General features: G+C 50.3%; 1 protein-coding gene and 1 pseudogene across 5 annotated transcripts in view; both read left to right on the top strand.

Annotated features, from left to right (window-relative positions):
- The window catches only part of KIF6 (kinesin family member 6), a 390985-nt gene extending 375825 nt beyond the window's left edge, over positions 1-15160 (top strand). Inside the window, exons 20-23 of one of the 5 annotated variants that reach the window (XM_032253629.1) lie at positions 5146-5196; positions 5801-5890; positions 7773-7879; positions 14790-15160. In XM_032253629.1, the coding sequence (XP_032109520.1) occupies positions 5146-5196; positions 5801-5890; positions 7773-7879; positions 14790-14806 (265 nt within the window). In that variant the 3' untranslated portion in view covers positions 14807-15160. Of the gene's footprint in view, positions 1-5145; positions 5197-5800; positions 5891-7772; positions 13187-14789 lie in introns of those variants that run through there. The other 4 variants (XM_032253627.1, XM_032253630.1, XM_032253626.1 and 1 more) reach the window with 4 other exon arrangements.
- Positions 15161-19882: 4722 nt separating this feature from the next.
- On the top strand, positions 19883-21522 carry LOC116533570 (annotated as a pseudogene).
- The last annotated feature ends 2453 nt before the right edge of the window (positions 21523-23975 follow it).

Raw genomic sequence — 23975 nt, 5'->3', positions numbered from 1 at the left:
GTGTGTGTGTGTGTGTGTGTGTGTGTGTGTGTGTGTGTGTGTGTGTGTGTAAGATGGCCAGGAGTGTCAGCAAAGGGCCCGATAGATGAAAGGTAGAAATATACTATGCTTGGCCAGGCACAGTGGTTTATGACTGTTATCCCAGCACTTTGGGAAGCTAAGGCAGGTGGAAGACTTGAGCCAGGAGTTCAAGACCAGTCTAGGCAACAAGGTGAAATCCTGTCTCTACAAAAAACATGAAAAACATCCTTCCCTCCCCACAAATCTGTAGCTGGGCATGGTGGCACATGCCTGTAGTCCCAGCTACTCAGGAAGCTGAAATGGGAGGTTCTTTTGAGCCCAGAAGGTCAAGGCTGCATTAAGCCAAGATATGTACCACTAAACTCCGGTCTGGGTGACAGAGTAAGACCCTGTCTCATAATAAAAAAAAAAAAAAAAGAAAGAAAGAAAGAAAAGAAATATACTATGCTTGCAAAAAAACAAAAAAACAAAAAACAAAAAAACAAACAAAAAAAAAACGCTTAATTCTCATGTTCAGAACCTTGAATTTCAAACATGTGCATCAGATCACCCACAGGAGCTCTTCCCAAAATCCCTCTCTCAGAACCCCTACCCCACCCCAAACCCCTTCAGTGACTGCTGGCAAGAGGGTCTTGGGGAATATGGTTCTCAGGCAGCCCTGGAGTGCTGTTCAGCACTGTCACCTGTGGTGGCCACTGGTGCTGTGGTTGGTTGCTCTGATTCCTCAGCAGAGATCATTGAGTGTCCTGAACTGTGTCTGTTAAGATACCTCAACTCGAGTGGCCGGCTCCCCCATATTTCCTCCTCCAACAGTAGCTGCAGTGCCAGGGTTGTGGATGGGACAGTCAAGCTAGGCAGGTGAGAGGAAAAGTAACCCTGCCAGAGATTGGGAAGGAGAAGCTCTAGACGCTCTGCTCTGACAAAGACATCCTTGCCGTTTGCTTTAGATGCTGGTGGCAAAGGGCCCACAGAACTGTGCCGGGGTGAGGCAGGTAGGGAACCCTTTCTCAGGTCATCACGGCATCTTAGACATTCTCTGTGAACATCCCACATGGAGGATTCGCTGTTGGCACTCTTACGTTCCCAACGGAGACAGCATTGGCTTTCTTCTCTGACAGTAATATTATCCCCTAGCCTCTGTAGAGGGCCCTCATGGGCCAGGTGCAAAACGCACGAGCAGTGTGCATGTTATCACTGTCTCCCACTTTACAAGTGAAAAAACGCAGGCTCAGAGAGATTAAGTAGCTGGCCCAGGGTCAGCAGCTCATCAGTGGTGGACTCAAACCCAGGCCTGTCAGAGTCGTGAGCGCCCCTCACTCCTCACAGCTCTTTTGTTTAGGATCCATGACTGCCTTTTAGGGACACATGTCCATTATGTTACCTAGCAGGAGTTGGCATTTGCCAGCCCACATTTTGTAATATTTTGTACAAAGTGCTTTCTCTATGTGCTTCCCACCACCAGATCCCCCTGCCTGGGGTATCCGCTCTTCCAGTGTATCCACATCGTCTGATTTTCCCAAGAGGCCAGGATTTTTTTTTTTTTTTTTTTTGGGACGGAGTTTCGCTCTTGTTACCCAGATTGGAGTGCAATGGCGCGATCTCGGCTCACCGCAACCTCCGCCTCCTGGGTTCAGGCAATTCTCCTGCTTCAGCCTCCTGAGTAGCTGGGATTACAGGCACACGCCACCATGCCCAGCTAATTTTTTTTCTTTTTTGTATTTTTAGTAGAGACGGGGTTTCACCGTGTTGACCAGGATGGTCTCGATCTCTTGACCTCGTGATCCACCTGCCTCGGCCTCCCAAAGTGCTGGGATTACAGGCTTGAGCCACCGCGCCCGGCCCGAGGCCAGGATTTTTAAAGGACAAAACTGTGTTTTCCTAAAAGGCCAACCTTCTAAAGTCTGGAAACCCAGAATTCCCTGTTACTGGCCGTCACCATTTCAGCTGAGGACCCCTGAGTTCAGTCTCTACATTCTGTAAATGAGGACGCTGAAGCCCCGAAAGGGAATAAGATGCTTTAACCGTAGTGAATAACATAAAGAACCACGATTAAACCCAGACCTTCACACTCCATGCTGGTGCCTTCCTTCGTTCCAGCCACTGCTCCCCCGCCCTATTCCTGCCTCCCTCCCTCCTCCACTCCCCTCTTCTCCCATCCAGCTCTCCACTGATGGCTCAGCCTCTCTCTATTCCTGCCTCTTTTTCTTCCTCTTCTCTGCTTATTTCCCTTTGTCGCACTCCCTTTCAGCCAGGACTGTCTCTCTACTGCTTGTTCGTTCACCCGTGCCACTGCCAGCCCTCATCTGCTGACATCTCCGAGAGAATGCATGGTGGAATAGGTGTAAGGAGTAGCCCCTGGGCAAAGCCTCCCAGGGACTGTTTGCTATGCCACCCATCAGAATAGTGCCCCTTCCACCCTGTCTTGGCCTTGGTCATTCCTGGACGTTCCTTAAGTATTCCAACTTAAGATGATCCCTGAATGCGCTTGCCTAGAGACCCTTAACCCTGCAGTCAAGAACCTTGCACTTTAAAGGTGTGTGTCACATCATTGTCGACCACCTCCAAATCTCCCTCCATTGAGATTTGAATCACGTGAATCCAAGTCATGGCCCTCCCAAGCAGCACACCCTTGGGCAAGCCAGCTCCCCACTTCGGGATTTTCTTGCCTCGTCTGTAAGATGTGCAAGGGTCCCTCCGACACCATCCCTCTGTGAGCAGATAAATGTTCTAGTGCCGGGTCAGAGCTGCTGGGGTGAGAGAGCGAGGGCCCAGCGGCTGTTGCTGCATGAGCTCCTGAGTGGCTACTCTTGTGGAATTGCTGCAGGTGGGGAGCTGGGGGGTGGGGCACTGGTCCTCTGCTCATCACGTTCTGAAAGAAACCTGATTCATCACTTCGCCAGGGATGCTCAGGTCCTGGAAGCTGACTCCACTAAACACTCTGACTGGCAACACAGGAGGCCTAATTATTATTAATATGGCTTATTAATCCTTATTAAGAAAGATAATTCATTCTGATGGCTGGCATGTTCTCTCTCCAGAGGGACATCAACATGAGAAATGAACTCTGTCAAAGACTGAGTGCCTTTGGTTGGGCAAAGGGAGAGGGCAGAGGTCATTTATGGCACCATCCCCAGAATTACAGAAACCAAGCTGTGGCATCCAGGGACAGGACACTTGAGCAGCTTAGGGATTTGAGGAGTCATTTCCCTTGGGAGCCCCCAGCCTTCCATTGCACTGTCCTCCTGCATGAGCTGTTGAGGGGACAGGCGGGTCAGCCGGGCCGCCACAAAGGGTACTGGATGCCTCCACCGGTCACGGTGTGATTGTGCCCCTCTACCCTGCCCCATCCACCTCTCCCATCCTCTTTCACCCCCTCCCAACTTTCAACGGCTTGGCACCTGTGAACTCTCCCTGGAGCCTGAGCCAAGGCTCCACTGGGAAGCCATTGAGGAATGAGCCATTTTTGTGCCAGTGACTTGGTCTTGCAAACTTGCTACAGCTTTCAAACTGACCTTGACCCGTTGTAAGGAAACCACTTGCAGGATGGAAAGCCCTCTCTCCTTCCCTTCTCCAGGCTGCCCCAGGAGCCACTCAGCAGGAGCTTTGAGAATCGGTCACTGTTCTCCAAAGAAAAGTGTGCAGACCCTGCCACCTTGTGGCTACCTCTGGTCCTACAGCAGTCCTCACCAAACCCAGGACAGAGATCTCTGCTCTCCCACCGCGGAGGGCACCTCGAGGAGAGTCTACTGCTAGGAAATGGACATTGGGAGTTAAGGGGGGCTACCCCAGGCTCTGATGTCTTTTCCTGTTTGTTTGACCACTGTCATGACCCGTGGAAGAAGCCCTGCCATTGGCTGAGATGGGCAGGTGGAGGCTAGGGCTAGGGAAGGGGCCGTACTCATGGGTGATACATGGGCTTCTCTGGTGGGTGGAGTGCCTTGGGCAGAAGATGCAGACTTGGTGGAGCCAGATCATCTGTCTCTAACCCTAGCCTGCCTCTCAGCCCAGGAGTCCCCGGAGCGTAAAAGGAGGGTTGAGGCCGGGCATGGGAATTATGCCTGTAATTCCAGCACTTTGGGAGGCCAAGCTGGGCAGACTAGCTTGACCAACATGGAGAAACCCTGTCTGTACTAAAAATACAAAACTAGCTGGGTGTGGCGGGGCATGCCTGTAATCCCAGCTACTCAGGAGGCTGAGGCAGGAGAATCACTTGAACCTGGGAAGCGGAGGTTGCAGTGAGCCCAGATTGCACCATTGCACTCCAGCCTGGGCAACAAGAGTGAAACTCCATCTCAAAAAAAAAAAAAAAACAAAGAGGGTCGTAACGAGGCGACTTCTTAGGCCTCTTCCAGCTCTGATATTGTCTCCAGGCAGGAAACAAGGAAGATCTCCTTACAGCACTGAGCACTTACAACTTAGAGTAGAGACCTTGTCACCACGGGCATGTGGAGTACCCTGGCCTCCCACCAGCCGTGTCCATGTGCCTCTTCACCTCCCAAGAGAGGCTTCTGGGTTCCACTGCACTTGCCCAGGAATCTGAGGCAAGGCACACATGTCAGCAGCCTAGGTGAGCAGGCACAGCTGCATCTGGTGAGCTGTCGGATCTGACTCCTCACTCAGGGAGTACGAATGGCACCCAGTGGCAGGCAGCATAGTCAGGGGTAGGTCAGTATGTGTTTCCCAGAATCCCACAGAGTCAAGCCCAGTTAGAAAGCACTGTGGCTGAGAGCACAGGTTCTGAAGCATCAAAGAGTCTGGAATAGCTCCAGATTCTGCTACTTACCAGCTGGATAACTTTAAGAATTTCTTCAACCTCTCTAAGCTTCACTTTTCTCACCTGTAAGATGGAGATGATGACATCTGCCTCTTAGGTCATTGAGAGGACTACTTGGCATGATGTTTGCAGAAACACTTTCATGGAGCCTGGCATGTCTATCAATGACAGTTGTGACCACTGTTTGTCATTCAGCTTCTGGAGCCAACACATGCATGCTCTAACAATGAAAATTACTGTGTAAACCATCCAAGACAGGATTCTTAGCTCGTCTTAGCCTACTCAGCCTGCTGTAACAAAATGCTGTAGTATTTTGAGTGGCTCAAATGACATACGTTTATTTTTCACAGTTCTGGAGGCTGGGAAGTCCAAGGTCAAGGCGCTGGCAGATTCGATGCCTGGTGAGGACCCCCCTTCCTCGTTCATAGACAGCTGTCTTCTCAATGCATCCTCACATGGTGGAAGGGGCAAGGGAGCTCTCCAATGTCTCTTTTATAAGGACTGTAATCCCATTCATGGGCTTTCGGACTTCATGGCCTCATCACCTCCCAAAGGCTCCACCTCTACCACTACCATTACATTGGAGATTAGGTTCAGCACATGAACTTCTAGGGACACAAAACTCCAGTTCTTAACACAGCAGATTCAGTTCCTGCTGAGGGCTTCCTTCCTTGCTTGCGGGCACCTCCTTCTTGCTGTGTGCTCACATGGCAGAGAGAGACAGACAGAGAGAGAGAATGAGAATGGACTATAGTTTCTCATCCTCTTCTTACACCTATAAGGACACTAATCCCAGTATGGGAGCCCCATCCTCAGGACCTCATCTAAATCTAATCACCTCCCAAAGGCCCACTGCCCAATGCCGTCACATTGGGGATCAGGTGTCAATGCATTGATTTTGAGAGGACACATTCAGTCCATAACAGCTCTTAGATATAAACCCTGAATTTCTCTTCTGTAAACCTGCACCCATTCCTTTTGCTTCTGTTGGTTTGTGTTTTGCAGTGATGTGAATGCCAGAAAAATCCTGCCCTCGCCTTGCCGTAGTCCACACAGCCAGAAACAGAGCAGCATCAGCACCCCCCTGGAAGACAGGTCTGTGACCTTCTGTTACGCCGGTGACAGCCCCTGCAGTGGGCGGAGTGGGCCTCCACCTCCAGTCTACTTTCTGAAGAAGCCCCTTGTCCAGTAGCCACACATACAGAGCCCAGGTCTGGTCTCTGCCCTGGCCGCCTGGGAATCCCCTGGAATCTCTCACACAGGCCATCAAAGCTGGGAGGTTTTCTCTCACAGTCACCAGGGCCCTATGTGGACAGAGTTGCTTCATATCTCCTTGTGAATAGAGGTACCTGGTGGCCAGAAAGGGAACGAGCCAGCCCAGGGCAGCCCTACCACAGAGCAGAACATGAAGCTGACAAGCTGGCCTCAAGGCTCAGCAGCATTTGCTTCCAGGCTTAGCAGAGTTGATCAGCACATGGGCGCTTGTATCCTCCGACTAGAATGGCTGCTCAACCTCCTTCACCAGCACAGCCACTGCCTTGCCTGCCTGGACACTGCTTTAGTGCTTCCAGCTGGCTGCAGTTGGAAAGCCAACACCCAAAACTACCTGTGGGAATGTCCAGTCCCTTGTCACATACCGTCCTCATTGCCTTCTAAGGAAATGGCTACGGCCTCCTGCTGTGCAGAGGCACAGGGCTGAGGATGGATGGAAGGCTGGCAAGGCCAGGCAAGTGTGCTGCTCTGAGTTTGCTGAAGGGGAATGCTATATGAAGAAGCTGAATTAAAAAGGGGATGGGAGGGCACAAGCAGCTCTCCCATTCTAAGGAGATTCCAACACAACATTTCTACTTACAAATCTCATTGGCCAGCACCTGGTCACCTGACCACATATCACGGCAAAGGAGGCTGGGAAAAGTAGTCTTTTTAGTTGTGGCAACTTAGCTAAATATGGTTCTGTTTTTAAGGAGAGACAGGAGAATAGTAATCTCTGCCTGGAGGGCAAGTAGCTAAGCCACATAGGGAATGGGGGTGCTGGGTGCTCTGAGGAGACTGTGAAGGATATGACATCTAAGCTGGGTGCAGAAGTTGATGGTCCCCAGGTCAAGGGGGGCTGGTTTGGGTAAATTGGGGTTGGGAGGACAGGAGGGATGGTGGTGAGGGGATGGAGAAGGCAGTGAGAGAAAGCGCAGCCACCATGGGACGGTTGGTGGAGACGGTAGTCCAGGGAGAAGCAGCATCAGAGCAAAGGCCCTGAGGCTGGAAGTGACTTGGTAAGTGCAAGTCACTGAAAGAGGAGGGGGCAGCTGGAGCTACTGACCCGGGGTCATATCACACACAGCCTGGTAGGTCATGGGACAGAGTCTGAGCTTTATTCCATGAGTGATGAAAAGCCACTAAAGAGTCTGTATTAGTCTGTTTTCACACTGCTGATAAATTGCCAGTCTGATACCCAAGGCTGGTAATTTATAAAGAAAAAGAGGTTTAATGGACTCACAGTTCACGTGGCTGGGGAGGCCTCACAATCATGGCGAAAGGCACATCTTACATGGCAGCAGGCAAGAGAGAATGAAAGCCAAGTGAAAGGGGAAACCTCTTAGGAAACCATCAGCTCTCATGAGACTTATTCAACCACCGAAACAGTATGGGGGAAACTGTCTCCACGATGTAATTACCTGCCACCAGGTCCCTCCCACAACACGTGGAAATTATGGGAGCTATAATTCAAGATGAGATCTGGGTGAGGACACAGCCACATCGTATCAGGGTCTATGGCAGGCAGTGCCTGACCCAATTTGCATGACAAGAGGTTTAGTGTGGCTGCCACACAGAGAAGGCAGGAGTGAGTGAGAAGCAGCCCAGCTGTGTCATGCAGCTTTCTGGGTGAGATCAGTCACCAGAAATCGGAAAGCATTTTGGAAAGGTAAGAGCTGGGTCCAGTTGTAAGGTGTAGTAAAATGTGACGTGTGGTTGCCCCCAGCATCCCTGAGAGGCCAGTGTTGTCCATCCCTCTCACCGGAGACAGCCAGACAGACTCGGACATCCTGGCCTTCATCAAGGCCAGACAGAGCATTCTGCAGAAGAAATGTAAGTGCACCTCCTTCGGTGGCTCCTTCAGGGCCGCAGGTCACCAACACTTGTGGGGAGCACACAGTGAGGTGGAAGGAAGCAGGGAGTTTCCTGAATGTTGCTGAAGCCACAGTACTGGCTACCAGTCACTCACATGTGCCCGGCCTCTGATTCCTTCTTGAGAAAGCCCCAGGGGGCAGCGTCAGAAAGACCAAGACAGGCCCAAGGCGGTGGGCGGCCCAGGCGCTCCTGCCCCTCTCGGAAGAGCTCGAGCGCTCTCTCTTTCTCTCTGTTCCAGATCTTCAGCTCCTTTGTTCTCTGTCCCCAAAGCCAGCTGTCTCCTCTGCTCAGCCTTCTACAAACAGGAAGGGGCTGAGTGATGGTTGGGTAACTTGCTGAACCCGTGGCTTAAAGTCTCACTTCCCTGTTAGAGTGTGTTCTTGCCCAAGAGCTGTGAGTGTAAACACCACTTGAAGGCCCAGACCTGAAGACGCCATAATAATCACAGAGGAGGTATGTGCGGTGTGTCAGACAGTAGGAAGAGAAGAAGGCCCTTCCCGGCCTCGTCACTGCCCCCACCCCGGCCCATCCTCTTGGCAGCTGCCCGTCTCCCGCCTGCTGTGGATGGGCCTTTTCTCTTTCTGCCTTCCATCCCTACACACCACAGGACAAGCCCCAGGGCCCCTTATGCAGGCCTGTGTTGTGTCTTAGCCTCTTCCCGATAGCCCAAAGGCTATTAGGCAGGCTTAACGTTGCCTCCACATTGCCAGAAAGGCGCCCCTCCATGGCGGTATGGTCCAGCAGATTGGATGTCTGTATAATGACTGATGCCTGCCCTCTGGGGCCTGCACTCAGCTTCTCCACCAACTGTGTGCTGTTTGGGCAGGAAGAGGCTTATGCATGGATGGAGTACTGCCACTGAGAGCCGTCCTTGGTCCTGCTGTCCTCGCTTCACTAGGCCACCAGCCTCTCACTGTCCTCTCTCCCCCACCAGGACTAAAAACTGTCAGGTCCTTTCTTAGGCTGGCGACAGCCCCGCTCTGCTGTGATAGCTTAACTCTCTCTCATCTCAGTTTCCTTGTCTAAACAAGAAAACTGGATTCGGTTATCTCCAGAGCCCCATCTATACCCCAAATACTCTGATGAAATGTATCAGGCACTGAACAGAAATGAACAGCTGATCAGTAAGCAAACACTGTATGCATTGGGTGCCTTCTTAGGCCAGGCACGACTACCGGTGCTTGGGCTGCAGCAGAGAGCAAGGCGTAGCCCAGCACGTGAGAAACTGACAGTCTGGGGAGAGGAAGGAGACAGACAATGAACACATCAACGAGTAAGGTCATGTGAGGGACTAATCAGTGCTATGAAATAGCTAAACTATGTAATGTAGACAGTAACTGGGAACACTGCTTTTAGCTGGGTAGGTGGGGGAGGCCTCTCTGGAGAAGAGAACTTTAAACTGGCAGCTGCATCATGAGAACAGAGCAGCCCCGCCACGTTCTGGGAATGCACAGTGCTAGCAGACAGAGCAGAAAGCAAAAAGCCTGAAGGGGAAGGAGCTTTGTTTGGCCACGGGGTGGGAAGGAGGCCAGAGTGGCTGGAGGGCAGGAAGCAAGAGCACAAAGGCCAGGTCACGCCAGCCTTATGCATAAGGGAACGAGATTTGGATTTTATCCTGGGTACGGTGAAAATGCACTGAAGAATTTTAACCATGGAGTGGTACGATGTGATTGGTGCTTTAAAAAGCTCACTTTGTCTGTCATATGTAGTGTAGAGTGCAGAGGCCAAGAGCAGACCAGTTACCAGGCTGCCATGAAAGTGCCAGCAAGGGGTGAGAATGGCCTGGACTCACCAGCAGACTGAATGTGAGACGCAAGAGGAAGAGGAGAGTCGGCGCGCCTGGGCTTTTGATCTGAGCAGCTAAGAGAATGGCAGCACCATTTACTGAAATGAGAAAGGCAGGGCGGCCTGGCTGTCAAAGGCAAGGAGCTGGAGGGATGGAGAGTTCTGGCTGCCCCATTTGAAGTTTCAGATGACATCTGACATCCAAGAGGAGGTGTTGAGTGGACAGCTGAGCGTGAGTGGAACTCAGAAAGTCTGAGCTAGAAAAAGAAATATGCAAGCCGTCACGTCTGGATGGTGTCTGAAGCCACAGGACGGAGTGCAGAGTCCTCTGAAGAGCAGAGATGGGGGTATTCCAGTTGCTGAGAACAGCCCCCTGGGGCTCTCCAACCGTTTCAGACAGAGAGAGGAATCTGAGACGCTAAGAAGGCACCACCAGGGCGCGAGAAGGACCAGCAGATGAGTGGGTATGGCCTCAGGCACAAGCTGGAGAACTGCAAGCTCCAAGGAGACACAGGCCAGTAGAGTCCAGTGCTGCTGAGAGGCTGTGTGGCAGGATGGAATGCTGACCACTGGCCACTTTGCATGTCAGGGTGGCCTTGGACAAGCGCCATTTAGGCAGGGGACGAAGTGGCCAGGAGGAGGATGGAAGGGAAAGAAGCTGAGGCAGTGAGCAGGCACAGCTCCTCCAGGGGGTTGAGCTGTGACAGGAGCAGAGAACTGGGGCTGGAGCTAAGGGAAACAGGAGCCCAAGGGATGCTTTGTGTGTTCTACAGGGGTCCTGTTAAGACATGCTCACGTGCTGAAACATACAAAGAGAGGGAAATTGATGCTGCGGTGGGAGAGGGGGGCAGAGCTGCAGGAAAAACTTCCTTGAGAAAGTAGGGGGGACGGTGCCGGGGCATAAGTGGAGGAGGGCTTAGATACGCAGGATATCCTTTGGAGCTAGGCTGTCCCTTTCCCCGTAACAAATCCAAAGAAACCAACCATCATTCCTCCCCTCAAAAACCTGCAAGCAAGCAATATCTTTATGTTCAGTTCACTAAGCTTTTCTGCATATAAGAGAGCTGTGATCATCCAACTCTCTCCGAACAGAAGAGGCAGAAGTCCAGGTCCCTGTCAGAGTGGCGTTCTCCTGCTAACACCGTCCCAGGCAGTGCAGAGAGCTGGATTGAAGGGCACTTGTTTATTTTAATAAAAGGGCACTTTTATTAAAATATGTATGGCAAATTACTAGTTATAAATGCTTTCATTTCTATTCGTTCCTTTGATGCTCTTAGCACTCCTGTAAGGCACACAGCGCCAAGATTACGATCCCCCTGGTGACAGGTGAGGAAACTGAGGCACACAGAGGTTGAATCACTTGCCCAAGGTTACACAGCTGATAAATGTCAGAGCCAGCGTAACCGAGGTTTTCCGCTGTCTCCCCACTGGGCCAAACTGTCTTGAAAAGCTGCAACGACCAAGATATGCCCACTGTGCTGTCAGGAGTTCTCGCAGCCTCAGGAACAGGAACCAGCAGTGACAGGAGGAGAGTGACCGCAGCCTCTAACCGCCCTGCAGCCGGGGAGCTTCGCTCTGCAAACAAACAGCAGCCTGGGAGTAATTCATCAAAGCAAATGAAACTTCCACGGCTCCGTTTTCATTCTGAAAGGAAGACTATTAACTCTGGCTTTTCAGTGACCACGGGGCCACAAAGGAAGCCAAAGACAGGTTGACTCGGGGTCCCTCTGCCACCAGGCCCAAAAGGACCAGCAGGTGTGACCTCTGGGGACATACAGCAGATGGTTCTGGTCCCACCATGCAGCACTTAATATTCAGCACGCTTATCAGGCCACCCAGGCAAACACGCAGGCTGGGGCCCAGGCACCTTCCCAGCCAAAGCAAACACCTCCCTCTCCCTGCCTGGGCTCTCGAATCTTAATTTAGCGCACAGCGTTGCCTTGGCTTCTTCAGGAGTGCTCATTAAGGGGAATTTGTGGCTGTCGGCTCGGGAGCAGGAGCCCAGAGAGGGCAATTTAACATAAGCCTCGCCACCTCTTAAGACTTCACCAGGGGCCAGGATGAATCTACTTGATTTAGGGTTTGTGGAACAGCGTGGAACGTTTAAATCCCTGCCAGGGGCACGTGTGAACAGGTATATAACCCCCGTAAGGGGCATCAGTCATCTATGGAGTCAGCTCTGCCGTTTCCAACTGCGAAGGACAGTTTTTACGTCTGAAGAAATAAAGTTAACCCCTTTCTAGAGGGCCTTTTTGTGTTTAATCTTGCTTAATCCCTAAGTTTGGAAGTATTTCCATCCGGAAAGGAACCTTGGTGTGACCCTCATAGCCATGAGTCTGTCTTCTCCAACAGGTGTTAGGAAGAGGTCCTGCCTCTCCCAGCCCCTCCAGCCCCGCTGGGAGAAACTCTCCAGCTCTCTTCTGTGTTCAGAAACTCTCCCGGGGAAAGAGAAAGACCCCCGAACTGGGAGGGAAACGGCCAGAATTCCAAGGCCGTCTCAGTTCTGTATGACGTTGGACAGGTCACCTCCCTGAGCCTCCCTCTCACTATCTGTCATGTACAAACCCCACCCTTGCCCAGGCTTGATCCTTCCCAGATAATATCCATTAAAGCCCCTCATCCATGCCCAGGCACCAAGGGATTATTAGCAGGGAAGTGGCCTCTGTGGTGAGAGCTCACCCAACACCATGAGGGGTGATTTTTTTTTAATGGCATATCTGTACCGTGCCTTCCATTCTGGGAGCCCATAGTAATCAAAATCCCAGTATAGACAGAGCTTCATCACTTAACTGGGGCCGTAAGTGAATGAGCTGGAAATGGTGCCTTTTGTGTTGAGGTCTGTGCGTGTGAGGAGCTATGTCTTGGAGCAGAGCGCTCTCTCAGCCCTATTCTGTAGCATTTCTTCCTAGGCCCCACCCCACCCACCCCCATCATTACTGCATGCAAGTGTGTGAGGGGCTCAGAGACCATCCTGGGTGGGAGATGGCTGAGACTCCGTGCTCCTCACCACCAGCAGCTTTCACAATCCTGGCCCAGGCTGCACATCAGCAATGCAGCAGGAACTTCAGACCCCAGAGCTCGTCAGCAGCCACATGCCCACAGGCCCCCAGCTCTTGCCCTGCGGGTTCTTGTACTAGAGAGACAAAAGCAGCAAGTCTCAGACCTGGCCAGGCATCAGAATCACCTGGACCCACCCCAGCGATCCTGACTTAATGGTTCTGGGCTGTGGTCTGGGCACCAGGATTTCTAGAGAGGGTCCAGGGATTTCCACTGTGTAGCAGAGCTGGGAATCACGAGTCCAGAGTGACTGGACTCCATCATGGGCTCTGGTGTACCTTGTCTTCTTACTTCCTGTTTTAAGATTCAATTCAGACAGGTCAGAATGTTTTAAAAATAAGGACCGTATTTGTTTAATTAAACAGCAAGGTCTGCTGGGCATCATGGCTCATGCCTGTAATCCCAGTACTTAGGGAGGCCAAGGCAGGCAAATCACTTGAGGTCAGGAGTTCAAGACCAGCCTGGCCAACATGGTGAAACTCCATCTCTACTAAAAAGAAAATACAAAAATTAGCCAGGCATAGTGACAAGCTCCTGTAATCTCAGCTACTCTGGAGGATGAGGCAGGAGACTCACTTGAACCTGGAAGGTGGAGGGAGCAGTGAGCTGAGATCTCACTACTGCATTGCAGCCTGGGAGGCAGAGGAAAACTCCATTAAAAAAAAACCAAGGCCAGCCAGAGGTCTTGCATACAGAATTAGAACTGAAGGACCAAGGGCTCACAGCCTTGAATTATTTCCAATCTCTTTGCACGAACTCAACATTCAGTGTGTCACCGAGAATGATGTCATCTTCCTCCGCAATATCAAGCCAACCAAGCCCACACTCTTCTCCCACTACCAGGTTCCTGTGGCCACATCTAGATGGCTGCAGCTGCCTGCTCACCCGTTCCCTGACCAGTCTCACCCCTCAGTCTCTCTGTCCACTGTAATTTTTTTAAACATTGTATTACTTCATCCAAGAATCTCATAAATTCTCTCTTGCTCTTATTAAATTAGCCAAGCTCTAAGCAAAATAACTGCATATCCGTCTTACCAGTTCTTATACTTTAACGTGCTAATGAATCGACAGGCTTGTCAAAATATAGATTCTGATCCCGTAAGTCCACGGTGGAGCATGCCTTAAACTCTGCGTTTCTTAAGCTTCCTAGAAATACCAGCACTGCTGGTCCATGGGCAGAACTTTGCGAATCAAGAAGCCACCTTGCTTTTTCTAGGTATCCCATCTGCTCTAGCAAGGAGAAATGTGAGGCCCAGAGAACTGATGTGACTTGTCCAAAGTCACACCGTGATTTGGGGACTGTCCTGGCTAAAACTCATGGGTTCTCAATCCAGAGAACCTTCTTTATGCCCAGCCATAGGAGGTGACAGGATTGGGGCCATGTGGTCAGGAGGAGCCATCCTGAAGTATAATTAATATCTGGAGCAAAAAGCGAGGAGAAAATCTCTCCGAGGAGTAGGTAGGATGTGGGGTTGGCTGGGTATGGTGGTGTAATCCCAGCACTTTGGGAAGCCAAGGTGGTTGGATCGCTTGAGCTCAGGAGTTTGAGACCAGCCTGGCCAACATGTTGAAACCCCATCCCTACTAAAAATACAAAAATTAGCCAGGCATGGTGGCAGGTGCCTGTAATTCCAGATACTTGGGAGGCTGACACAGGAGAATCACTTGAACCCAGGAGGTGGAAGTTGCAATGAGCCGAGATTGTGCCACTGCACTCCAGTCTGGGCAACAGATGGAGACTCCATCTCAAAAAAAAGAAAAAAAAAAAGAAAGAAAACCGTGGAGTAGGAAAACAGGCATCAGTCTCAGCTCAGAGAGGTGGAACTTCTACAAAGGGCAAAGGGACCCCTCCCTCCAGAGCTCCAGAGGCTGGGGTGTAAATGCAGCTCCTGGGAGGCAAGACACAGCTGCAGTGCCCAAGATCCAGGGGAAGTGGCTGGTGGCCTCCCTTCATCCCCATTCAATCCTGGGAAAAGTCAGAGTCAGCATGCATAGCCTAACCCAAAGCATCTTGTCTCCCTTTCAGGTTTGGGAAACAATTGAATTTCCAGGAAGTATCCAGCCATGCAAGGATGAAGTACAGATGAAGGCAGCACCCGTCACTTGCTCTGGCTTCAGAAATGATCTATGAGCTGCTGGGAGCAACTAGTGACTTGGGTTCCCATGGATTGGGCTGTGTTTCTTTAAGGATGCTGTCCTGGAGGGCTGGGGCTGACCATGACATCCTTCCTGTGGTTGCTGGAGCTGCTGGCAGGGCCAGGCAATGCCAGAGTGCTAGGGGCAAGGCGAGGGCTTCAGCTCACTGTTGTAGTGATGTTACATGCAGATCATTATAAACTTTTGAGAATGTAAAATAGCACCATCATAATATGATGTCAGGGGAAGCTCACACTGGTGGATGGTGGGGGGAATAATAATCGGTTATTTTTAGTGATTGCCAGCCCTCTCCCATGTCCCATGTCTGGCTTAAAAGCCCAGAAATGGCTGTGACAGGCCCGGGCAGGATGTCCAAGCCACAGGCAAGGCAGTGAAATGTAGGGCATCTGGAAGGCCAATCCTGATCTCCCAGACCACATCTTCCACCATCAGCTTCTTGGCCAGGATGACCTGGAGGCAGTGCCTGAACAGCTGTGTCTCCAGGGAGCCACCCACCCTGCAGAGTCTAAGGACATCATAGCACCCAGAGAACAGCGGGCAGCTCCTGAAGGCTCTGCTGAGACCTAAAGAGAGGGCACCGTGGGTACCTTGGGCCTTGCAGCCTTCACCCCACCACTTGGGGCTTTGCAGGATTTAGGCAGACACTCCCCACTTCCACAGGGAAAAACGTCACTGCCTGGGGTTCTTGTCTCCCCGGGCCCTCTCCATGACAGAGCCGAGGGAAAGTGGGCGGCCCTCAAGGAGTTTCTTGAAGAACTGTCTCCTGGGTCAGGGGGTTCCAACCCAGCCGCAGCCAGGGAGAGGCAGTGGAGATGAGCAGGGGTGGCACCTGGAAATGAAACTAGCTGAATGAAAGTGCTTGTCCACTGCTCCTGTACCTCTGTCGGGTAAATATAGGAGCTAGTGACCCTGGATGGGGAGCAGAGAGGTAATATAGTATAATGGGCTTGATTTTCGTTTTCCTTTTATAGGACGGGGTAAAAGGATCATGCAGGAGAAGATAAAACCATGACATTTCTGAGCTAGGCAGGCTCATCGAGCTCCTCTAATACACACCTCTAGTTTATGTAATCAGAAGACTAGAGTGGCTGGGTGTGGTGGCTCACGCCTGTAATCCCAGCTCTTTGGGAGGCCGAGGCAGACGGATCACCTGAGGTCAGGAGTTTGAGACCGGTCTGACCAAAATGAAGAAACCCCATTTCTACTAAAAATACAAAATTAGCTTGGCATAGTGGCACATGCCTATAATCCCAGCTACCCAGGAGGCTGAGGCAGGAGGATGGCTTGAACCTGGGAGGCAGAGGCTGCAGTGAGCTGAGATCACACCATTGCACTGCATCCTGGGCAAGAAGAACAAAACTCCGTCTCAAAAAATAAAGAAGACTAGGGTGAAGGGGAGACTCAGCATGCTCTTCTATGCTAGTTAGTGACAAATGTCCCCTCTTCAGAGGGCTTCCGCTGACCACCCTGTCTCGAGTCACCCCCTATTTATCCCCTATCCTGTTACCATTTTTTTTCTCCATCACTAGCTGACATTTTATCCTCCCAAACTTGCCTATTTTTGTAATACAAAATAGGCAACTCCCCATAATACTAAGAGCTCCAATGCCACAGGGACCTGTTTGTCTTGTTCATTGCTGGGTCTCAGGCACAGTCGCTGTTCAGTAAACAGTCTCAGTTCATGAGTGGACAGCCAGTAAACAGTCCATGAGTGGAGGAGCCAGAACCCAGATGTGTTTCTCAGGCTTGCGTCACTCTGACTTCCCCAGGGGTTTTAATTGAATCCTACTGGGGGAGGGGCCCCCATCTCTAGTCCACCCCTGGCCCTCACAGTTCAATGGAACATAGCCCTCTGTAAAGTCTGTAGAACCAGAGGAAGACCAAATTCTGATTCAAGAAGCTTCCCCAGGAGTCCGTGGGACACACATGTAAATGCACACACACACACTCCCTCTCTCAGGAGCCCTGAAGATGGCATGGCATTTGCCATGTCCCCCATGTAGCAGCAGCAGTGTTCCTGGCATGCCTTAGTGCCTTCAGCCCTCTAGAGCTGGGTAGCGTCTACTGACGTTTTTATTTTATTTTATTTCTTGCTTTTTTTTTTTTTTTTTTTTTTTTTTGAGACGGAGTTTCACTCTTGTTTCCCAGGCTGGAGTGCAATGGCGCGATCTCGGCTCACCGCAACCTCCGCCTCCTGGGTTCAGGCAATTCTCCTGCCTCAGCCTCCTGAGTAGCTGGGATTACAGGCACACGCCACCATGCCCAGCTAATTTTTTGTATTTTTAGTAGAGACGGGGTTTCACCATGTTGACCAGGATGGTCTCGATCTCTTGACCTTGTGATCCACCCGCCTCGGCCTCCCACAGTGCTGGGATTACAGGCTTGAGCCACCGCGCCCGGCCCTCTTTTATTTATTTTTTGAGATGGGGATCTCGCTTTGTCACACAGGTTGGGGTGCAGTGACGCAGCCATAACTCACTGTAGCCTGCAACTCCTGGGCTCACGTGATCCTCTCACCTTGGCCTTCAAAGTAGCTAGGACTACAGACATGCACCACCACATCTAGCTCATTTTTAATTTTTTCGTAGAGACAGGGTCTCACTAAGTGGCTCCGGCTGGTCTCAAATTCCTGGCCTCGAGCAACGCTCCCGCCTTGGCCTCCCAAAGTGCTGGGATTGCAGACATGAGCCACAGCACCGTGCCAGTCTTTCGACATTAGATCTCCCACTGAGACATCATCTCCTGGATCCAAAGGCCTTATTGACCGAGATGTGTGGCATAGCCCATGCAGGGTGTGAACCAGCCTCCTGGGGTAATCTCTTAAGACGGGAAAGGAAATAAAGAAGACAGAAAAACACACAGCCTGGGATCTGGGTCACTGGTGTCCAGACCATATGCAAAGTGTGTGCAGCAACTGGCCCAGGAGGCTCTTGCTCCAAACGTCCCGTCCCAATAGAGGCCCGGCCTCTGGTATGGACTCGTGCTTGATGGCAGTGCACCTTTGCCCAAAGTTCACTGACCTCTGCATATGGGAGAAATCAATGCATTGTTTGAAAAGAATTTCCAGTAATCCACCTGGGCTCAGTGGAGCCATGGATGACAAGAAGTATCTGAGTTCACTGTAAGCCAAAATATGAAGTTTTCCAAAATGTTTTCTGGAAAGCAGCATAGCCAGTGACTCCAGCCCAGTCTCTGCTAGAATTCAACTGGCTCTACCAATCCCTTGACAGGAAGTGGGCTGGAGGGAGGTGGGAGGAGGGACGTTAAAATGTACCTTGCTGAGATCTTGCTAAAAAGGATTTTTAGAAAGAAGATAGAGAAACTGTGGTATACTGAGTAAGTCGCTTTAATTCTCCACCACCTGTATAGAATCATACATCCAAAGCTTTGTCATGGCCCACTTTGAGTAATGTGATGTTGGCCAACGTAATGCAGGCAGGCTTGAATTGTGCTTGGCTGGTTGGGCTTGCCTCTTGCTCCAGTGATCTCTCTTGGGATGAACATGCCCTGGGTAGCTGCTGCCCCTTCAGCCTGGAACATCCAGAGAGCAGACCTGAGCCCAGTCAACATCCTGGAGCAGAGCTTCCCAGGCAAGCCCAGCCCAGATCAGCTGAACTATGGCTCACCCAAAGACCTATTCGCATGAAAGTAAGTGACGCTTGTTGTAAACCACTGAGGTTTGGGGTGGTTTGTTATATAGCATTAATTATAGCAATAGCAGACTGGCACAGAAATTGGAACCCAGAGACAGTACATGACTAGATCTGGGATTTCTCAGTCCGGAGTTCATTGTCTCTCCATGCAGCCTGTGGAAAGGCACTGAGAGCATCCTGTATACGGAAAAGTGGGACTGCCACCTACAGTAGCCATGATAAAGCAACAAGGACCTGATTTACCCTCCTGCTTTAAATGACTAAAAACGAGGCGAAATCCACTATAGAAACCAGTGGTTTTCAGCCATTGGATAACAGGCAGTACAGGGTATTATTGAACCCCAAGAGAAGAGAAACAAGTGAGGGGAGCCCTGTGATTGTTCCAACTTACTGCCTGCAGTGAGTTTTCAGGCTGCAGCCCAGGAAGGGGGAACCAGGGAGAGCCCAGTGGTTTCCCTGAGTTGAGGAAATTGAGCTGGGAATCCAGGGAGGATAAAGTGGCTTATATTTGCAAGGCAGAGTCCCAGTGATGAAAGAGAGAGAGAAAAAGAAAGTGAGCATGCTCTGGAGATCTTCAGAGGATTATTCTTGAGTCTTCAGCTGATCAACATATGCATGTGAGGAAATTACCCAAGGCAAGAGAAAGAACCTCCAGGAAGGAGCAGGTCCTGACATAACACTGGGTTAGGGAGAGTTCCTGTTCCCAACAGCCAGAGTGGAGAAACCTCCTCCCAAAACGGTTGTTGTATAGAGACACAGAAGGTACTGCCTCAGAAGTGGGGCCAAATTAGTCCGAGATGATAGATTGCTGTGGTCCCACCTAACAAAGCTTAAAAAGCCAGCCTCAAAGGAGGCAAATTGTTTCCAGTAAGTTTCCAGGCAACTTCACTGAGTCCCAGACAAAGCTCAAAAATAGCTAAAGGAATAAAAAATAAAAGAAAAAGAAACCAGCATCCAACAATATAGAATCCACAATGTCTGATATCCAATAAAAAATAATCAGGCATGCAAAGAAGCAGAAACATATCAGCCATAAGAAGAGAAAAAACAATCAATAGAAATAGAGGCCAGTTGTGGTGGCTCACAACTGTAATCCAGCACTTTGGGAGACTGAGGTGGGAGGATCACCTGAGGTCAGGAGTTCGAGACCAGCCTAGTCAACATGCTGAAACACCATCTCTACTAAAAATACAAAAAATAGTCGGGCATGGTGGTGGTAGGCACCTGTAATCCCAGCTACTCAGAAGGCTGAGGCAGAAGAATCACTTGAACCCAGGAGGCGGAGGTTGTGGTGAGCCGAGATCGTGCCGTTGCACTCCAGCCTGGGCAACAAGAGCGAAACTCCATCTCACAAAAAAGAAAAAAAAAAAAAGCTCTGGCAGCAGCAGCTCAAGTGGCCAAGGCAAGATGGGTCAAAGTCAGAGTGGTGGTCATGATCCTGAAGGTGGCAAGAAGGATGACAAGGACAAGAAAAAGAAATATGAACCCCCTGTACCAACTGGAGTAGGGGAAAAAGAAGATAACAGAGGGACCAGATGCTGCCAGCAAACTGCCACCGGTACCTCACACCCAGTGCCGGTTAAAATGACTGAAGTTAGAATTAAAGACTATCTTTTCATGGAGGAAGAATTCATTAGAAATCAGGAACTAATGAAACTATTAGAAGAAAAGCAAGAAGAGGAAAGATCAAAAGTGGATGATGTGAGGGGGACCCCGATGTCAGTAGGAATCATGGAAGAGATCATCGATGCATCGTGTCTGCATCTGTGGGCTCAGAACACTATGTCAGCATTCTTTCGTTCATAGACAAGGATCTGCTGGAACCTGGCTCCTCAGTCCTGCTCAGTCACAAGGTGCATGCCATGATAGAGGCGCTGACGGATGACACGGATCCCCTGGTCTTAGAAATGAAGGTGGAAAAGGCTCCGCAGGAGACCTATGCCGGTATTAGGGGGTTATACAACCAAATTCAGGAAATTAAGGAATCTGTGGAGCCTCCTCTCACCTATCCTGAATATTATGAAGAGATGGGTATAAAGCCTCCTAAGGGGGTCGTTGTCTATTGGTCCACCTGGCACAGGTAAACCATTGTTAGCCAAAGCAGTAGCAAACCAAACCTCAGCCACTTTCTTGAGAGTGGTTGGCTCTGAACTTACTCAGAAATACCCAAGTGATGGGCCCAAACTCATACGGGAATTATTTTGAGTTGCTAAAGAGCATGCACAGTCCATCGTGTTTATTGATGAAATTGATGCCATTGGGACAAAAAGATATGATTCAGATTCTGGTGGTGAGAGAGAAATTCGGTGAACAATGTTGGAACTGATGAACCAGTTGGATGGATTTGATTCTAGGGGAGATGTGGAAGTGTTGGCCACAAACCGAATAGAAGCTTTGGATCCAGCACTTACCAGACCAGTCCTCAATGACAGAAAGATTGAGTTCCACCTGCCTGATAAAAAGACTAAGAAGCATATCTTTCAGATTCAAAAGGCAGGATGACACTGGTTGATAATGTAACCCTGGAAGACTTGATCTTGGCTAAAGATGACCTCTCTGGTGCTGACATCAAGGCAATCTGGACAGAACCTAGTCTGATGGCCTTAAGAAAATGTAGAATGAAAGTAACAAATGAAGACTTCAAAGAATCTAAAGAAAATGTTCTTTATACGAAACAGGAAGGCACCCTTTGAGGGGCTCTATCTCTAGTGAACCACAGCTGTCATCAGGAAAATGGTTGGGAGATTTCCTGATCCCTGAAAGGGATGAGGCTGGGGGAGTTGCCCAGAGGAATCCCTGTTCCTGTTGATTTTTATTAGCAAAACATTGTGTCTTTTGGAGTACGATGTATAAGTGCCCATTGGGTGGCCTTCATCTGTTGGTCACTGTGCAGCAGTCTGCTTCCCAATAACGTGCACTCTTTCACAAAGACACACACACACACACACATACAGAGAGAGAGAGAGAGAGAGAGAGAGAGAGAGAGAGAGAGAGAGAAATAGAAACAGCCCCCAGGCATAACACAGTTGACACAGTTGATCAAGTAAAGAAACAGAAACTTTTTTTTAAAATGCAATGAATGTGTGTTTCAAATCTGGGCAGAAAAATGCTCCTTGTAATTCCTTTAACATAAACATGGCTCATTCATCTGGCTATTGTTTTAACAAGGATGTGCCATCCATGTGCTCCTCACCTCTGAGGAGTCAGAGGTGACAGAGACAGAGAAAGTGCCAGCATTCTTGGAACCTACGTTCTAATGAAGGAGAGGAACAATAAACAAGTAAGCAAGACAATCTGATTAAGAAGGAGTGGGGTTAGCTGGGCATGGTAGCACACGCCTGTAGTCCCAGCTACTTGAGAAGCTGAGGTGGGCGAATCCCTTGAAACCAGGAGGTTTAGGCTTAAGTGAGCCGTGATCACGCCACTGCACTCCAGCCTGGGTGACAGAGCAAGACCCCGTCTCAAAAAAAAGAATAATAAGAAGAAGAAGTTGGGGGCGGGGCAGGATGGGCCTGGACTCACTGTCTAGGTGGGTGGGAGTGTGAGAACCAGGCAGAATACAAAGAGAGAAGCAGGGGAGGGAAGCTTAGGACAATGATGACAGGCTAGGCGTTGGGTAATAGGAGGAGGCATAGGACATGGAGCTTGGCACAACAGAGGCTTATGGGGATTTGGGTCATGTGAGCACTTGGGGGAGACAGTGTTCCTTCCATAACACATGTCCAGGGACTGCCAGGGCTCTGAGGCAGAGCAGGTATAGAAAGGTTGGCTGTGAATGTTCGAAGTTGAAAACGTAGGTGTCAAATGTGGGAGGGAAAAGCAGTGTTTCCTTTTATACAAGCTCTGCCTCACCTTGTGAAAAGTGGCCTCCGAATGTGGCCCCGGATGCATCTCTCAAGGAATGGGAAGAGGCAGTAACCTTTTCAGAGTTAACTGCTTCATTTGGGGTTTCCATGGCCCCGTGCCAGCCAGTTTCACACACACTGAGGGGAACTCAGCAAAGAGCCAGCAGCACAGCAGCTGGTACTCTTCTTCCCTCTCCATTCACTCAGCTCCTGATCTCAGGGGGCAGCCCTGCCCCAGGCCAGCACCCATCCTTTTCTGGCCCCAGGTGTGGAATGCTGTTGTTATCTTTTCTCTGAAATATCTTCTGGGTTTGTCTTGTCCATCACTGTCCTTAGACTGAGGCAAGCAGTCCCCCTGCCTTTAGCCCCAGGCTTCGGGGGGAACCTGTGCTTTGACATGCTTTATTAGAAACTTTCTAAGTCTCCCTCTGGTGCTGGGACCAGCCATGACCAACAATGTCATCCATGCAGGCCTCCCCTAACACGGTTCAGGCCTCATGGGGGTCTCAGTTCCCTTTTCTTCTTTCAGGAAGCTCTCCTGTACGTGCATGGGTTGACCAGATGTCCCAAGGTGCTCTAGGACTCATGCTTATGAAGCTGTTTTAGGGCCTCCTAGTCAGTCCCTGGTTCCAGGAAAGCAGCCTGATGAGCAGATCATTCCTGCTGGCTGGCGTGGCATTTCTTTTATGGCACTACCTGGGATTGGGCCATCAGACGAGAGCTAACATTCTGATTTAAGTGACTCTTAACAATCCACCAAAGGACAAAGAATCGTCATGTGAACCAGTTAGACAATAAACAAATGCTTAAGTACCTCTTCTCTGTCATTATTCTAAATCTACACAGATAAATCATTGTACCTCACATGGGATTCACCTGCGAGAAGAATCCTGATCCTTAAAAAAAAGAACGAGGCAATTTCTGAACAAAATTAGTGACAGGTGTGTTTGTTTGTCTGTTTCAAGGCTTTACCTTGAATCACCCTTCAGCTTTCCCTGGCCTGTCTGCTGGTCACAGCACGAGCTGGCCCACCTCTGAGATCATACTTTCTGGTCACAAGGGCAGACAAAGACCCACACAAACCCGCATCACTGCCGCCTCCACATAGGATGCTGTGGGGAGACTCCAGGAACCCAGGCTCCTCCATCCAAAGCTTGTGACTCCAGCCACGTGGTGCAAACTATTTGGGGGGCATAGTTAGGGAGGTGGCATCTAAAACCAGGGCTCTCTCTATCCCCACTTGCCCTTTCTACTACAAGGCATGCACCTGGAGCAGGTGGGCCTTATCCGCTGCGTTCTGGTTTGGAAAGTGTCTTTTATCACCCGTATGGATATGTGTCTATTGAGGGGCTCCATAGTGAATACCTATGTTGGATGGCGGGATGGGCAGCCTGTCTTCTCCTTATCTTGGGGCTCATTCAAATGGAAAGAGACTCTTGCCCAGCTGCTCTGTTGACTCTGCATTCTCTGCCCATTGTACACTGAATCGATTGGGCAGATGTTGGGGGGAGGTGTTGTTTTTCTTCTTTTTTCCCAATCTCCTTATTAGTTCAGCCT

This window comes from Sapajus apella, unplaced genomic scaffold, assembly GCF_009761245.1.
Source record: "Sapajus apella isolate SASKATOON/1434 unplaced genomic scaffold, GSC_monkey_1.0 scaffold83, whole genome shotgun sequence".
In the NCBI taxonomy this organism is placed as follows: domain Eukaryota; kingdom Metazoa; phylum Chordata; class Mammalia; order Primates; family Cebidae; genus Sapajus; species Sapajus apella.
The sequence above is the reverse complement of the archived record's forward strand: the minus strand, read 5'-3'. Positions and strand labels throughout refer to the sequence as shown.